Raw genomic sequence first — 17,668 nt, forward strand, 5'->3', positions numbered from 1 at the left:
GGTTATAAGAGGCTCAAGGGAGTCTAGGTAAGAGTTCATCCTCCAATTGATCTTTCCAAGTTTTATGTGTTGTAAGATTACAAATTTTAAATTTTAATGTGAAAGCATTTCACATAAGCAAGCATGTCATCAAGAGTTCAAATCCAATCATTACCATTTTCTATGAGGATTGTAAAAGGGATTGATTGTTTACTTCGAAATAATCCGCATGCGATATTAACTTACAGAATTTTATAAATTTGTAACAAGGGATTGATTGTTTCCATCGAAAGCTCTTACATATTGTTCCTGGTTAACTTTTAGAGGTAAAATTCTCGATCTCCTAGGGATACAAATTTAGGGCAGTAACCTGAATTACAAGGTGAATAAAAACACATGTAAAACCTTGATACTGCCCCATATAATAATATCACATATTGGCCGGGTGAAATTGAGATCTCGTATCAGAAACAAGAACCCATTTGAAACGGCCCAAGAAATTTTCTACCGTGCTCCCGGTGTATTTTATATTTTCGAGTTTTTACTCGTTATAACATTTGTCAAAAGAAAAAATGACCGAAAAATAATGTATAAAACCTTCCTTCAACGCAAGAGGAGAATGCAAACATCTTCTCGCTCAAAGGCAGGCCTTACTTTTTGGGGTTTTTATATGCCCGCAACGGAACTCGAGCGCCACGACAATTAAGTTCGCTCGGATCTCTCATAGGCAATTTTAGACCTCTAATCCGATTCAATCGATCAAGCACAAACCCTAATCGGATTTAAGAACAAACTCAATAAAGGAAGCTAAATATTGTACGAGAAACGAGAGAGAGAGAGAGGAGTTGAAGGAGCATCAGTTTTAAAAAGCTCGAATTTTGGAAGCTTCATGGCTTTCGCCAATCAGTTTACATTTCCAAATGTTTCTCATCATTTGCTCTCACCAACACTTCAACGGAAAACATAAATACCAAAAATTCGAAAGAAAAAAAAAATACAATAAATGGGAGAAAAGGATTGCATTCTCTCACCATTGATTGCCGTTAGATGTGTTTGATGAGTTTACCGGCAACCAAATTCATCTAACGGCGGTGACAAACGATGAATTTGAGCAGCACATTGTGCACTCCCGAGCGGCCGCGGGAGGACGAAGACACTACATAAGCATCTCTAGAACGCATTATATAGAGGGAAGGAGGAGCCAAATCGAACCGCGAAACCCTAATTCCTTCGCCGACAACCACAACGACGCCGTTTCGTCTTGGTTATAATGATGAAAGGACGATAATGCCCCGTGTTGGGGGTAAAGGAGGAGATATAAGTTTGTGTTGGATCCGACGGCCCACATCGCTCAGACACTCGTTTATATTCGTAGCCTTATAAACCCTAAAATCTTCTCGGTCGCTCCCTCTCTCGCACTCCAGCTATTCAGGGGTTTCTTGCGGCTCTTTGGTTTTTTTTGGTTTGTTACGATCTGCATTGATCAACATGGTTAGAACCCAACGTTTAAATCTGTTGCTTTTCATATTTCATCAACCAATTGCTCTGATATGAATCGTTATTTTCATTAGGCTCACTGATTTATCCCCAGTTTTGCAAATCGCCTGTTTAAAGTGTAGATTATATTTGAATGCCACTGAATGGGTTATTTTTTTACGTGGGTCGTTCTGTTTTTGTTATATTAATTGGGAAATATATTGGATTTGTGAGAAAATGGATCGCTTGGTGGTAGATTTTGATGGCTGGTTGTAAACAGGTGCTTCAGAACGACATCGATTTGCTTCATCCGCCAGCTGAGCTCGAGAAGAGGAAGCACAAGCTCAAGAGGCTTGTGCAGACTCCCAACTCTTTTTTCATGGTAATTATTAGTAATTATTTGATTACGAAGGTTTTTCAACGTTTGCGTTTTCGTATAATTGTTAGGTTTTTGGGTGAATTGTTGATTTTGATTGTTTTTAATGTGGCAGGATGTTAAGTGCCAAGGATGCTTTAGCATGTAAGTAATGCCGCTCTGCTCATGTTGATGTTTTCCCGTTGACTTTGTGATGATTTTATATATGTTTTCTGTATATGATTTAAATTTGAATGAAAGTATAACAAAAGGAAAATCATTTGTGCAGAACCACCGTGTTCAGTCACTCACAAACAGTTGTGGTGTGCGGTAACTGCCAGACGGTGTTGTGCCAGCCTACTGGAGGACGCGCCAGGCTCACCGAAGGTTGCTCTTTCAGAAGAAAGGGAGACTGATGCTCTTGCTTTCATCGCATTTACATTTATTTGGGAATTGCAGAAGAGCTTTTTGGGGTTGAAATATGGGTTATCCTCGTTTTTCCCTTTGCCTTTTTAGTGTTTTGCATATGTAATTTGTTAGGGCAGCGGTCTGGACCTTACCATGGGAGTGTTATGTTATGAATGTTTAGTTAATTTTGGTGGTTAACATTATCTTTTGCACTTCAGTTGAAGCATTGTTTTAAGTGTTCATGTGTCTACCCTTTTAAGTTTCATTGACAGATTATCAGTGATCAGTTTCTCTGTCACGGAAATGTTATAGCTGCTACTTTCGTTATTTGAGATGCCAATTTGTTTTCAATGTATTCTGGGTGTTGATATTCAAATGATTCTCAACTTATTTGTTCTCGAATGTTGGGTTGTACCTTGTTTTATTTAGGAGGGACGAATACTGAATCGTTAATTCGGCTTATGCTTTGTTTTTCTATGTTATGTTTAGTGAACTTTTCTGTATTGCAATCTGGAATCGCACTTGCGTAGCGATAACCCTTTGGTATTATGAGAAAGTACTCTGATGCTTAGAATTGGATCATGTGTTGTAGTTGGGCGTATGAGAAATATTACTTATTCGACACTGAATCAAAGGGTGGCTGTTACAAACAACTCCTTTTATGATTTTAGGCATTTGACTAGTGGGGAATTTGTAGATTTCATCTTCTTTCTCTGCACAACGATCTCATTGGCTGCTTCGTACTTTGTGTTTTGTGCTGATTAAGGCTGTATTATCATTATCGTCTGTCCTTAAATGCTGCATTAGCGATCTTTGTTACTGGAGAAAGTATTGGTATAAACCTTGCAACCTTTGTGTTGGAATGTTTCTCTAATTGCATTGGATATGCATCGTGTTCTTGATGAATTCAGTATTCTGTAAGTGATTTGATGTGAACGGTTTTGTCTGCAGATTTTATTTTTTTGTTTGTAAACGCCAGAACATGTGCATGTTACTAATCGTTGCAACACAATCCCGTTGCCGGAATGCGTAACACCAGATTTATTAGGATATCATTGTATCCAAGAACGAAATGTCCTTCAATTCAACCGATCTCTTTGTTTCAATTTATGCAGAACGTACTGCCTAATTCTAATCTAAAAAATCTCGAGTGTACGGAGTTAATTGTTTCGCTAGACGAAACTCCCGCCGGCTTTTACCTTTTATGGTTGATGCTAAATCTCTCAATTAGTGTTTATTCATCACGATCTAACAGTGCTAGATTGTCGCAAAATGTTAATGGCACTTCGAAAAGATTATTTTAGTTATGGATGAAGTGCTTATTTGGTCATTGAACTATCATTTTAGTGAAAATTAGGTCTTGGAATTATTTTTTGGGTAGAATACATCTGTAAATTCATTAAAAATTGCTAACTTCATTCTTACTATTATATTTAAAACTATTTTATTCAATTTTTCGTCAACTTAAATCATTTGACATACTTCAAAGTATAATACCGTCATTTTTTCACTTATAAGCCCTTAACATTTCATATAGGTTACGAATTTAACATCTAATCTGTCACACACCGATCCCAACATATGTTCAAGATCGACACGTGACATCACCAAGTACTCGTATATCTAACATACCCCGCCTCCGGGATATGGACAAAGCACAACTCAAGATTCGGATTCCGTAGTAATTTTTTGTATACTTTATGGCTGCATCTAACCTCCTTGTTAGATTGCCTACGTACCCTAAATAGGGATCAAGTTATTCGTAGTTCACCATTTGTTAAGCTCTAAACTTTTCGTAAGACACTTTCTAGCAGAAAACATAGAGTACCACACTTCACATCAACCATAAGACAAACAAGAGTTTTCATCATGCTAGTCTCACACACACATGCTTTCCAACACCATTCAACAATCACATCAATCATAACACATACAATACACCAAGATGCAGGGTTAGAGCGACACAATTTGGCCGAAACCTACATCTCTGAAAATTGTGATTTCGACCACTCAACGAAATCCAACAACATTGAGTCCTGGACCACTCAACAGAACCAAAATTCCAAGCGAAATTCCGGATCACTCAATAAAATCCAAATTAGGATACGACTCCGGACCACTCAACGAAATCGCGGAATAGAAGGGATTCTAGACCTCTCAACGGAATCCTAGTGGACACGATTCCGGACCACTCAACGGAATTACGGAGTACAATGGATATCAGACCATTCAATGAAATCCAAGGCATGATACGATTCCGAACCAGTCAACAGAATCACGGAGCACGAGGGATTTCAGACCACTCAACAAAATCCAAAGGAGCAGGGAACCAGACCACTCAACAAAACCCAGTTCCGAATAACTCAATGGAACTGAGCAGAAGTCCAATGAACATAACAACGGCTCGAAGAAACAAGACATGAATCAAGTTACTCAATTCATAAAGGCTCAATGAAATGAAACAAGCACAAGTACTAAATTTAGAACAGATCAACGAAACGAGAAATGAAACAATATCGAAGCAACAAATCCCCATCACAATGGGTTAACGGTCCATTACTAGCCTTCACATTTCACAAACACTTCAACATGCATTTCAAATCACATTTCACAAACATTTCTAATACACAAGTCAAATCACATTTCATAATAATAGATCAATGGCTAAACATTAAAAATCACATTTTAATAGAAATTACATTTATCAAAACCAAGTCATATCCACAAAGGATACTAAATACGAAATCAGGGTAAGAACCATGTCACATATCTTAAAGTCACTTGCTAACCAATGTAGGCCCACTAGACTTCACTTAGTCTCTAGTAGTACTAATTTTAGTATTTAAAACAATTTGAGACATGTTGACCAAAAGTCACCTCTCAGTCAACAGTGGGGTCCACAACCCTACGTATTTCGATCTGGAATATCTACCAACAGATTACCGATCCGTAATTTCCCAAGAGTCTCATTAGTCTTCTAGAACAATTTCCTAAAATTTTGAAATGATCCAAAGTTCAGATCTTTTCCAATCGCTAAAATTAAGTGGCAGTCAACGTTTGGTTTTACAAACTTAAAATTCAATTCATTAAGATCCGTAAGTCGGATTCCCAATCTGTCAGTTTCCAATGTTCTCCAATATTACTTGCTATAACGCATTAAAGTTTGGTGACGATCCAACCGTCGGATCGTCGATGGTTATAATGATCAAGAGGAGGACCCTAATGAAACTATGTTCGAACGATGGGATTTCATCCATTGGATGTCACATATGGAATCAGGGTATCAAATTTAGCTTAGAAGGGTCAAGTGGGTGCTTGGGCCACGCGCCACCACATGTGGCAACTGACTGCCCCGACTCGCTAGAAAATTCACCTAACTCCAAAAATTACCAAATCTTGTAAGGGGGAGAACTTTCATACCTGAGTCGAAGTCTAATTCGACCAGGAAATACCTGAAATTGCCCTTGATCCATTAGAAACCCTAGAAATGGGTGTTTAGCAATTCGACCTCAAAACGAACTTTAACGCCTCAACCACTACTTGGGCCTTGTTCCCGGGGTCAAAAGGAGTATATTGGTGGTGGTTATCAATGGAGTTAACTTCACTGCCGTGGAACCATTGTACCCACCAGTGCGGTTCTTCATAAATTTGAGCCCAATTTCATCGACTTTGGGGTGGAATTGGTAAATGGAGGGTCGTTGAGTGTTTCCCAGGTGGTGTCTCGGCGTAATTCTCTGAAATTTGACCAGAGAAAGCATCAGATTCCATGGTTCCTGCCGGGTTAAGTCACAAAGGGAAACGGGTCGAGGAATTTCGTGCTTCTCCTCTCTCTCGCTTCCCCTCCTTTCTTTCTTTTCTAATTGGGCAGCATCCCCTCCTTTCTCTCATTTCTCTCTTCCTTTTCCAATTTCATCCACACACGTGGCACATCAGATTTGACGAGCCTTTTAGATTTATGGTCAAATGACCATTTTTTCCTCAACTTCGTTCATTTATAACACCAAATTACATTCCGTTTGCGCCCATGCATTTGTATTGAGATGTAGGGGTGGGTTCGGTTCAAAACGGTTCGGTTTTTTGCCAAAATCGAAACCAAACCGAAATTTCGGTTCGGTTCGGTTCGGTTCATTTTTTTTCGATTTTTTTTCGGTTCGGTTTTTTTCGGTTTCGGTTTTTTCCGGTTCGGTTTTGGTTTTTTTCGGTTTTTTATTTTTATTTTTAAATGATGTAAATGGAAGGAACCTACCTATCAACCTCCCAGTTCTCATATATCAGAGAATTGAGAGCCTCAAAATCCTGAATATATTCAAGTAATTCAACTACTTGTGATCAAGCAGAACGAATTCAAATTTTCAAAAGTTAAGCAAATACATAAACATATATTCTTCAAGGAAATGTACATCGCCAAGATTCAAAATTCAAAAACTTTAAAATTTACAAAATCATGAAATAACTCAACAAATTAAATGATCAATGCAAATCGAAAAAAAAAAAAGCAATTGGGTTCTTCTAAATACCATAATCGGACTTCAATAGCGCATGCCCAGTGCCCACATTCAAATTCATAGTCAAGTCCACAATAGATCTAGAAAATTCCAAAACATATTTAGAGAAAAATACAAACTTTTTCACCTTAAATTACACAAATTTCAAATGGGTAACCATACAATTAAAAACCTATGAACTGACAAATAAATAAAACCACAACCTTTGTTGCAGCGATATAGCCATGATCGTCGCAAGCTCTTTCAATTCCTCTTTTTGTCAGATCTCGAAAAGGGCAAGGGAAAATCATGGTTTGGAAGAAGGAATCCGCGAGGAGGACAGGAGAAGATTGGAGAGAGTGATTTGGAGGAAGAGAGGAAGGAGAGGGAGAGGGAGGAAGAGAGAGAGAGAAAGAGAGGAAGCAAAGGCAAAGAGGAAGCAGCGGACAGAACAGAGAGGTGTTTGAGATCTGAAATGAAATGGGAGTGAGACAGCTAGGGTTTGTAAAGTTAAGAAATTTTATAAAGCATTAAACATAAGAAACCTATAAATAAATTACTAGTACAATTATAACAACACAAAGCCTACAGTCAAGTTGGCTTGCAACAACCAACCCCAACCCGTAGGGAAAGGGTTCAAACCCCGACGGCAACATGTCTTTTTTAGTATTTATATATGAATTTTTTTTCGGTTCGGTTCAATTCGGTTCGGTTTGGTAGTTTCGGTTCGGTTTTTTTTTTCGGTTCGGTTTTTTTTTTCGGTTTGGTTTGATTTTCGGTTTTTTGAACCCACCCCTATTGAGATGTATTATTTGAATAAGTAAAGAAATCTGAAAAATCATGAAAGGATCAAATACATCCGCAAAGAAATCATGTTTAATACAATAGGGGCAATTTCGTCATTTTACTTATTGGAAAAAAATTAAACACCGCAAATACAAACGCGTCAAAACTAAGAATACGAAATACATAATTTTAAATAGTGATATCCGGGGACGGGATTTCACATAATTTATTTATGAAAATTACCAATCTACCATTCAATGTGTATCATATGCAAGTAACATGACTTAAATTGAATACAGTAGCTTCAAATCTAATATTAGGGATGTAGTTGACAGGTTTTTATAATTCAATGACTGATTTTTCTAAAAAAATAGTTTAAAAACCTAATTTTTACTTAAGTGACAATTCAGAAATTAACTTGGTAATTCACCATTTACTTATGGCCATAAATCCCAAAAGATCATTTTGCACTCTCTTTTTTAAAATAAAAAAATAAAAAAAAATTAAAGAATTACAATGACTTTCACATTTAGAGAGTGTCAACAATGGTCATCTAATTGAATTTGTCAAAAATAATTAGGAAGAGCGGGCTTGGGGCTTCAAGAACTTATTGGTGCAATGGTGGGTATGTTGAGGTCTGTGTCTTGGGTCTTTGAATTTTGACATGGTCGAGTGGTTGATGCCGCGAAGGTGACTAGCCTTCCCGCTGAAACGTAGTGCCCTCTTTCAAACTCTCAACGGAGAGTCCAGTTTCTTACAGGAAGCCAAAGTTCACAACTTTACATATTTCTTCGTTTTCGATCTCGTTGGCATGCTTAGATTGCTTTCCCAGAGAACGTTGCACTCTGGAAATCTCGCTTCTCACTCTAAAACCACCGCCCTGACAACCTTTTCACGATGCGGGTTCGCCGCCCAAGCCGCCCAACTGCCCCTACCAAACTTCACCACCCACCCAGAGCTTCCCAGCTCAGAGTTCGACTCTCACGCATACGGCGTATTGCTCCAGCACTGCATCCGAAACGGCGACGCCAGGTCCGCAATGGGTCTTCATTGCGAGATTCTGAAGAAAGGCGGCTGCTTGGACTTGTTTGCTGACAACATTCTTCTCAATATGTATGTGAAGGCGGGTATGCTAGTTGATGCCGCTAACCTGTTTGATGAAATGTCCAAGAGAAATGTTATTTCGTTCGTTACGTTGATCCAGGGGTTTTCGGATTACGGGTGTTTTGTTGATGCTGTAGAGTTGTTTAGTGGGCTGCATAGAGAAGGCCATGAGCTTAACCAATTTGTTTTTACTACGATTTTGAAGTTGCTTGTGAGGACGGGGTGGGCTGAGCTGGTTTGGACTGTTCATGCTTGTATTCATAAGCTTGCGCATGGGTCTAGTGCCTTCGTTGGGACTGCTCTCATTGATGCCTACTCTGTTTGCGGGTACGTTAATGTTGCTAGGGATGTTTTTGATGAGGTTGTTTGTAAAGATATGGTAGCTTGGACTGGGATGGTAGCATGTTATGCTGAGAATGGTTGTTCTGAAGAAGCACTCGAACTCTTCTCTAGAATGAGGGTGATTGGGTTCAGGCCTAATAATTATACTTTTACGGGTGCGCTTAAGGCTTGTGTGGGATTAGAGGCCTTAAATGGAGGGAAGAGTGTCCATGGGTGTGTAATAAAATCATGTTATGAAGGGGATCTGTATGTGGGTACGGCATTACTTGATTTGTACACCAAGTTTGGAGATATTGAGGAGGCTCGGCAAGTATTTCAAGAGATGCCCCAAAATGATGTTGTTCCTTGGAGCCTTATGGTTTCACGGTATGCTCAGAGTGACCGGTGTGAAGAGGCTCTGGACTTGTTTTGTCGGATGAGGCAAGCATTTGTTGTTCCAAACCAGTTTACATATGCTAGCACGCTGCAAGCTTGTGCAACTATGGAGCATTTAGATTTCGGGATGCAAATCCATTGCCATATAACCAAGGTTGGTATTGATTCAGATGTCTATGTTTCAAATGCCCTCATGGGTGTCTATGCTAAATGTGGAAAGATAGATGACTCTATGGACTTATTTGTGGAATCACCAAATAGAAATGATGTATCTTGGAACACAATGATTGTTGGGTACACCCAGTTAGGTGATGGAGAGAAGGCATTGATGTTGTTTTCAGGTATGATTAGATGCCAAGTCGAGGCAACAGAAGTGACGTACTCTAGTGCTCTCCGTGCTTCTTCTGGCCTAGCAGCGTTGGAATCAGGAGTTCAGATACATTCTGTAACAGTCAAAACCGTATATGACAAGGATACTGTAGTGGGTAATTCTTTAATAGACATGTATGCCAAATGTGGGAACATTAAAGATGCTCGCCTGGTGTTTGATAAGTTGAAGCAACGAGATGAGGTCTCATGGAATACCATGATCTCAGGGTATTCTATGCATGGCCTTGCCCTTGAGGCTCTAAAAGTCTTTGAAATGATGCAGGAAACAAATTGCAAACCAAACAAGTTAACTTTTGTTGGTGTCCTGTCAGCTTGCAGCAATGCAGGACTTCTAGATCAAGGACAAGCTTATTTTGATTCTATGGTACAAGACTATGATGTTGAACCATGCATAGAGCACTACACTTGTATGGTCTGGCTTTTAGGGCGATCAGGCCATCTTGATAAGGCTGTGAAGTTGATTAATGAAATCCCATTTGAACCTAGTATTATGGTGTGGCGTGCTTTGCTCGGAGCTTGTGTTATCCATAATGATGTCGAACTTGGAAGGATGGCTGCCAAGCATGTTCTTGAAATGGATCCTCAGGATGAGGCGACCCATGTGTTATTGTCAAACATATATGCCACCGCAAAGAGATGGGATAATGTAGCTTATGTTAGAAAAAATATGAAAAGGAAAGGAGTAAAGAAGGAACCTGGCTTAAGTTGGATTGAGAACCAGGGCACAGTTCATTATTTCACTGTGGGCGATACTTCACATCCTGATATGAAACTGATCAACGGCATGCTGGAATGGTTGAAATTGAGAACCTTGAAGGCAGGACATGTTCCCAATTGTAATGCCATTTTGCTTGATGTGGCGGAGGATGAAAAGGAGCGTCTCTTGTGGGTACACAGTGAAAGATTAGCTCTAGCATTTGGGCTGATTAGAGCACCATCTGGGAGCCCCATTCGTATCATTAAAAATCTTCGGATATGTATGGATTGCCATGCCACAGTGAAGTTAATATCAAAGATTGTGCAGCGAGATATTATTGTTAGAGATCTCAATCGATTCCATCACTTTCAGGACGGAGTTTGTTCTTGTGGTGATTACTGGTGATTGATCTGCTTTATTCAGATCTATGGTTCTTCGAGGGTTGAACTGAAGTGTCCTTGTCCTCAAGGGTTCACTCCCTTCCAGGTAATTCCATATCCGTGACCAAGTATGTGAAATTTACCAAGTTTTTGCTTTGCTTCACATCTTGTATGTTTTATCTGCTAATTTATTCCATTGCAGTTCTTAATGGCTAGAAATTGACTATTAAAACCTTCTGCTGATTCCATTACTTGTGCACATAGGTATCACCCACTTGTTTATTGTCTGTTTTTTCTTGATCTTCAAGTAATTCTAGACCAAGAAGAAAAAGTTGTGTCAAGTTTAGACCATTGGCTGTATCTTCAACATCTATCAATCCAAACGAATGCAGTACTCATTCATTAATCATTTCTCTTAAAACATTTGCAGCCTTTTAGTAGGGATTAACTTTCTAGTTTGGCCTTTGTGATAATCATCATAAAGAAGTTTACATTTCTTTTGCTGATTGGAAAGTTGCAGCATTTTCCTAATTAAAAGACTCGTACAATTGTCTAAATGTGAACTGCAACTCCCACTGAACTTGTTAATTGCTTTCTCATTGATACTCGGGAATTTTTTTTTCCTTTATCATTGTTCTTTTTTAACTCTAGAAACTTTCTTGTTCCTATTGTATTGTTTTTTTAGTTCCATTTTCTAGTTTCAGAACAATTAACTGAAATAAAATGTTCAATCTCACTATAATTTAGCCTACCATTTGATGTAATGATTTTGTCCATTACTAATCTGTAGTCATGAGATTACATTCATCTGCATGCGTTGACATTGTCAGTTTAAAGATGATTACAGAGTATATGAATTGCAGATCATCTTTTCCCTATCCATGTGGGGATCACACCAGTTTAAAGGAAAAGTGAACCTTGATCCTTTAAAATCTGAGTGCATGCACCCATGTGTATCTAGTATTTTACCAAATTATAGTTTATATACATATGGTTGTATATTTATGAGCTTAATCCATATTCAAATTTAATGGTATAACATTGGAGGGGTTATTATATTGTGGGCTTCCCTGTCATTTCAAGTAGATTGATGCACAAGCATAATAACATTGTGAACGCATTGACCTGATGCGAAAGAGTGCATTTTTCATTTATTTAGTTTTAATCTAAGCGTGGATAATCTTATGTTCATGGTGATATGCGGTATCCATCAAAATATCTTCTATATGTTGCGTGTCGTATCAAACTTCCTAGTCATTTGTGGAATTAGTCATCGTGTCACATTTTAAAATATTCTGTATTAGCACTTCAACTTTTGAATCGTCTAACATTGCGATTTTGAATCATGACTTTTTGACTTTTGATTCTCATCTTGTCGATAGCATTTTAGGTGGTAGTGGATTCGTAAATCTCATTATGAATTAGGTAAGCGTATCTGTAATTGCTACGTGGAAAGATAAACGGGAAAAAAGGCATATTTCCCTTTCTTCAAATCATCATAAACTGCAAGTGGTTTTTTAGGCTAGGGTGAAAGTCTAGCCTTTGGATCTTCACTTTAGAAAATCGTTTGTGACGGCATCACCAACTACTTAGTCTACTATTACTATGACCACTACAATAGTTGCATAACCATATCCAAGCCTGGGATAATATGAAATATCCTTCCATTTATTTGCTGCACAGATCTTAATTGCTCACTTTGTGGGACTCATCATCAGGGATATGACTAAATTAGCGGAACTTGGGGCTAGTGTGAGTTTAAACATATTAGGATATGACTATGCAAACAGAGCTTGGGGCGGCAACTGTGAGTATAAAACAGGAATGCACTGTATTATGAGAGCTACTGACTCATCAGGTGTATGATAAGAAATCAACTGATGAAGAAATATTTTGAGAATTGGTCTTGAGATCGTTTCTTTGTGCTTACAAACCTCAAACTATGTGTCAGTTTTTTTTCCCCCTTTTTTGCAGGAAATACAGTACATCTTAACCTGGAAACATATTGCATCTTAGCTGCAGTTTTTTTCAATTGCATGGATCACATTGTCAATTGTCTTTGTGCTTCCCCGGGAGAAAATTTATCTATAATTTTCTAGAACTATTTACATTTGATTTGAGAGATTTTAGCTCAGAGAAAGCAACAGTTCATCTTACTGAAAAACAATATAGTTTATTAGTAAGGCTTTGCTTCAAAAGAGAACTGACTATCCAACTACTTATTTCCCACTATCCCTAGAAGAATCTTGTCTTGTTCCAATTTCCCGGTCGGTTGAATTACTCTTTGACCGTTTTCATTTTTCCTCTGAGACCTTTTGTTATCTCTACCTTCAGATGGTGCACCAAAGGTTGGACATTGTTTCACTTTTTTGTCTACCACTTTGAAAGAGATTTAATGCCAAACATTCCTAAACGAATCAGTTGTGTGTGATTGCATACATGTCAGGTTGTCTTATAATATATGTTACTCGTGTGTGTTTATAGGGAACTTGGCAAAAGTAGGAGCTCTTGTCAATGGCTCAACTTGCTTTTGGCATCAGCGAGGACAAGCTAATGTCTAAGATTAATATTTTCCGAATTTTAATTTCTCTTAGACTCAATTTTGGACACTTTATGTCACCAAATCTATAAAATAACAGGGTACATAGCTATAAACTTGTATATTTTAATTTCGCGTCTATACTGTAGCAAAAGTTGGAGTTTTTAACTGGTCGTCCAATTTCTATAGCATCTCGCTGCAAGCAGAAACTGATTTTACATTCATCTTCTTTTCCAAATTATTTGTGTGGATAATTACTGTTTCCATCTTTTTACTTTATGCTTTCATTGTTCATGTTGCTGATGCTAACTATTATTGAATCTTGTTTTGTGCTCGACTTAGATGTATAACTAAAATTTATAGAAGACGTGGAGCTTGATATGTCGGCAGCAGTTTGTAAGCTAGCGCTACACAGTGTGTTCCATTGTCGAAGCAAGAGAATACAAGCGGCCTCTGTTTGACAGTGATACTTAAGACCACTCTGATTCTGAGAATGTAGGTGAGGAAGGTGACTTTAGAAGGCTAAAGAAACTCTCTTTTCAGAGATTGCTTACATCAATTTTTTGATCAGGTTAGAAAGTTGCTTTTGTCAAGCTTTTATATGCTTCCAAGTTCCAAGTCATACAAGGTTGTCAAAATCCTGTCTTGCCAATTATTCAGAACCATATTTTTTCCGTATGAGAATACTTGGATACAGTTTTACGAGCAGTTCAAGGTACAGATATATAAATCTTGAATGTGTGACTATTACTTGTACTGGTCTGAATTCAAACTTCTTGTACCCTCCTTAAATTCAGTTGTGATTATATGGCGCCTACGTTTCCTGCTCATGGTTACGTCGTGCTGCATCTTGTAGGAAAATCATGTTCTTCTCAGAGATTTGAATGTACGCTGTAACTTGTAAGTGGCATTTCTTAGTTTCCATTTTTTGGTGGTTAAGAGTGACTTTCCAAACAGAATATGAGAGGATGATGTAAATTGTCTTGAACTTCCATAATGTATATGTATGATTCATGAGAAAGCATTTGTTCACTGTTCCCCTTGTACAAAATTCCTTGGGCCATGTCTTAAGTTGTACGCGAGCCCATCTGATCAGTCATTGCTTTAAATTAACTAAACATTTGCAAAAGCAGAAGCTACAAGTAGAAAATGCACTACCACAAATTAATTAAAAATGAGACTATAATCCATTCAATCAAAATTGGCTTCTTAGTTAAATTGATGTCCGAGATTGGCATAACTCCTCACTTTGTTCCTTGACAATGAAAATCGATAGAAATGGTCCCTGAGTTGGTCTTACCGCAAATCATTTTGATCATTTTATGAAAAATTTGCAAATATCCTCGTTAAGTGGAGGAGTTTATTTGACAAAAAAACCCTTAAAAGGTGGTCACGTGATTGTTCATGTAACAATTTAATGAGGATATTGACATTTTTCACGAAATGACTAAAATGATTTAGGTTTGACAAACTCAAAAACCATTTCTATCGATTTTCATTGTCAATGACCAAACTGTGGAGCTATCTCAGAGATCATTTTAGCTAAAAATCCCTAAAAATAATTAACAAAAAAATTAAGAGGGAAAATTATGTCATACAAGGATGTATGTTATACATAAACATAAACTCTTTCAACCGTTATATGTTACAGTTTCACAGTATCTCCTAAGGTAAACTCTTTCAACCGTTATATGTTACAGTTTCACTGTATCTCCTAAGAGTATAGAATGATAACTATCGTGGGAGTTTACTGTTTACGTACCAAAATTCATTCACGAGGGGAGAAATTAAGGCACAGCCGCACAGGGTGTGTCTCGTGGATGAGAAACATGCAGCCGCAAGGGCCACAACGTTGGAAGTCTATGAAACCTACCAAACACAGAATCGTCGCGACGAAATTGGAACGCTCGCATCTCATCCGGTCCTGCTAAGGAAGAATATATTTTTCCTACGTTTGAAGTTTCAAAGCACTCGACCAATGAAACGACCCCACATAAAAAAGAAACAGATCAGAGAAACATCACAAGTCAAGCTTTAATCTTGACAACATTATATTTTAAAAATCATTTAACTAGATGTATATGAGTGACCGTAGTTGTGACCTTAATAACTCATCGACCGTCGTATTAGCTTCTCACTAAGTATGACTTTCAAGATTAGTGGGTCTTTACGGAATTGCTTGGATAAGAACTTCTAATCCTCCTTCGATATTTATTAAAGTTAACAAAACGCATTCGTATTGTTCAATGTAAAATATGTCAAAAAGCAATAATTTTTAGCCAGCGACACAAAAGTGTAACCAACGGTGAACGAACCTACTATAATATAAAATTGTATTATTTAAAATACATGACATGGTTGAAAATTCATTTTTAGCACACTTGTACTATTTGTGTAGGTGAATAATTGCGGACAAAATTGCTAGGTAAAGCCATAAGATCGACGAGAAATTTTTCAATGTACTGGGAATACGGTATGATACATCAAGTGTCATTAAATAAGTAGTTAAAGTTTTTTTTTTTTTTCTAGTATCAAACCATTTGTATTATGACATTTGGTATATCAGACCATATTTTTGACACACTGAAAAATCTCTCTAGATTGACATGCATAAATACACGCATATACATAATACATCATGGATGAAGTTTGGTGAATTAACATATAATATGTTGATGTGAAGAGTCACCTTTCCTACAAAACTAAATAAATAAAAGTTAATCTGCATAACATAATTAAACATCATAAACTTATAATTTACTTTTTCAAAAACTATAATCTAACGAGGAATTTGAACACGATGAGCTTGTCTTATTTGACACTTGACAATTGACATGTGCACTCATCACTTCTCTTCCACTTTGTTTGTTTGTACACGTACACCTAGCAAACTAGAGCTAGCCTAGGCTGGTGCCCACACCAACACTTTTTTCTTTTATTGTTCATGTACGTAATACAAAACCTTTTTGTTTTGAAACCTGCAAAACAAAATGTACGTTTACATGGTGAACAGAAGAAATATACAATTCAAATTTGTTCGACCCAAATCAACTGTAGCTAGAAAGTTAGGGTTCATAGCTGCGAGCTCAACCTCTTAGAAAGCAAAAAAAGGAAAAAGAAAAAAAAAGGGATTTATTATGTGATTAATCTATATATGTCTGAGGCATGCAGTTGACCATGTAGATGTATAAAAGTGGATGAATGATGATGAGGCATATGAGCCATCTTGTCAAGATCTTAGTAGTGGAATTACAAGACGATTGATCGATGTAAGAAAAGCCAAGAGAATATGACTCTCCTAAAAGTGAGATTCATTGCTTTTGTATAATATTAACATAAAAATAGATGTTAAATTGTGAGATACCAGAGATATCATACAAAATCTCATTTTTAGATAATCTCCTTAGCATTGGTAATTAGTGTTCTCTCTCTCTCGCTTTACTCTCTCCATTGTAGGTGCGGAGGTATTGAATCATCGATCACCAGGTAGCAAGAAGACTCACTTTCCCATTACAAACTACAAAGTAACTGTTTCAGTACTTTTCATCAATAATCAAACGTCCACGTGACCCAACCACGACAATGCAACCCATCCCCAAAAGAAATTTCATTGTTATGATAGCCGGTTGTAAAATAATACAGTAATTAAAGAACAATCAAACGGGGATTAGTTTAATGAAATATTTAACTAGCCAGGCCAAATGCGGATTAGTAAAAGAAGGTGGTGGTGATGATGGCGGTAATAGAAAAATGAGAGGAGAGAATACATGTTGAGGGTTTTCCAGGGGGCCCACAGGAGAGCCCCCCACGAAGTCCGGCTTTGCACGCGCAGTCAGGAGGTGGGGACCCAGGAACAGGCCCACGCCTCAGTCCATGCAAAAGGGAGAACCAAAAAATCAGAAAAGAGAGAGCGAGCGTGGAATTTTATGGCCCAGGCAGCCCTTGTCTTGTCGGGAATTTCGAAGGGCTATCGCTGTTGCCGTGAACCTGCACGCACCCCATACCATAACAAATAGAAAGCGCTCTCTCTCTCTCTACACATAGATAGAGGTATCATGCATGCGCATGCATGGCGTTGGCTGCCATTTGATTATGAATTATCATGCTTCTTCTTCTCCTCTCAGCTTTCTTGCCCTTCCAAGTTTATTAACCAATACAACCAAACCTAACCTACCTTACAAGTTACAAGATAGCTCAACTTTAACCCTAAACAACATATTTATATATATATATATATATATATATATAGAGACAGAGACAGAGATAGAGACAGAGACAGAGAGAAGTACTGTGCTATGCTGCCAAGGGAATCTACTCCACGCCTTGCTTCACATATGTACTCCTTACGAGTTA

At 37.8% G+C, this 17,668-nt stretch overlaps 2 protein-coding genes, 2 long non-coding RNA genes and 1 other non-coding gene across 6 annotated transcripts; 2 read left to right on the forward strand and 3 right to left on the reverse strand.

The window, feature by feature from the left end:
* Positions 1–209: 209 nt before the first annotated feature.
* Positions 210–1,174, reverse strand: LOC125471653. Its single transcript, XR_007253753.1, has 2 exons — positions 1,011–1,174; positions 210–751 (listed from the first exon to the last, which is right to left on the reverse strand). It is a non-coding gene; the product is annotated as an uncharacterized LOC125471653 (long non-coding RNA).
* Positions 830–919, reverse strand: LOC125471704. Its single transcript, XR_007253789.1, has one exon. It is a non-coding gene; the product is annotated as a small nucleolar RNA SNORD36 (small nucleolar RNA).
* A 146-nt stretch (positions 1,175–1,320) lies between the features above and the next one.
* LOC103967276 (40S ribosomal protein S27-2) lies at positions 1,321–2,573 on the forward strand. Its single transcript, XM_009380554.3, has 4 exons — positions 1,321–1,470; positions 1,736–1,837; positions 1,947–1,975; positions 2,100–2,573. Exons 1-4 carry the CDS (start codon positions 1,468–1,470, stop codon positions 2,224–2,226), a joined length of 261 nt encoding a protein of 86 aa, XP_009378829.1. The 5' UTR covers positions 1,321–1,467; the 3' UTR covers positions 2,227–2,573.
* Positions 2,574–6,440: 3,867 nt separating this feature from the next.
* Positions 6,441–7,919, reverse strand: LOC125471518. Its single transcript, XR_007253654.1, has 2 exons — positions 6,927–7,919; positions 6,441–6,803 (listed from the first exon to the last, which is right to left on the reverse strand). It is a non-coding gene; the product is annotated as an uncharacterized LOC125471518 (long non-coding RNA).
* Positions 7,920–8,079: 160 nt separating this feature from the next.
* On the forward strand, positions 8,080–14,354 carry LOC103967275 (putative pentatricopeptide repeat-containing protein At5g13230, mitochondrial). Of its 2 annotated transcripts, XM_048571988.1 has the most exons (3): positions 8,080–10,882; positions 13,658–13,886; positions 14,172–14,354. In XM_048571988.1, exon 1 carries the CDS (start codon positions 8,300–8,302, stop codon positions 10,799–10,801), a length of 2,502 nt encoding a protein of 833 aa, XP_048427945.1. In that variant the 5' UTR covers positions 8,080–8,299; the 3' UTR covers positions 10,802–10,882; positions 13,658–13,886; positions 14,172–14,354. The 2 variants fall into 2 exon arrangements, with proteins under 2 accessions (XP_048427945.1, XP_009378828.1); XM_009380553.3 differs by having other exon boundaries at positions 13,658–14,354.
* The last annotated feature ends 3,314 nt before the right edge of the window (positions 14,355–17,668 follow it).

Source organism: the organism of the source record quoted next, unplaced genomic scaffold (genome assembly GCF_019419815.1).
Source record: "Pyrus x bretschneideri cultivar Hongxiangsu unplaced genomic scaffold, Pyrus_bretschneideri_v1 Contig6, whole genome shotgun sequence".
Classification (NCBI taxonomy): Eukaryota; Viridiplantae; Streptophyta; class Magnoliopsida; order Rosales; family Rosaceae; genus Pyrus; species Pyrus x bretschneideri.

What these genes read in the sequence shown, in the direction of transcription:
- LOC103967276 (XM_009380554.3), top strand. An exon ending in CTCCCAACTCTTTTTTCATG is followed by an intron (nt 1,838 to 1,946) that starts GTAATTATTAGT and finishes TTAATGTGGCAG; the next exon opens with GATGTTAAGTGCCAAGGATG. An exon ending in TGCCAAGGATGCTTTAGCAT is followed by an intron (nt 1,976 to 2,099) that starts GTAAGTAATGCC and finishes TCATTTGTGCAG; the next exon opens with AACCACCGTGTTCAGTCACT.
- LOC103967275 (XM_009380553.3), top strand. Translation starts at nt 8,300, where the DNA reads ATGCTTAGATTGCTTTCCCAGAGAACGTTGCACTCTGGAAATCTCGCT.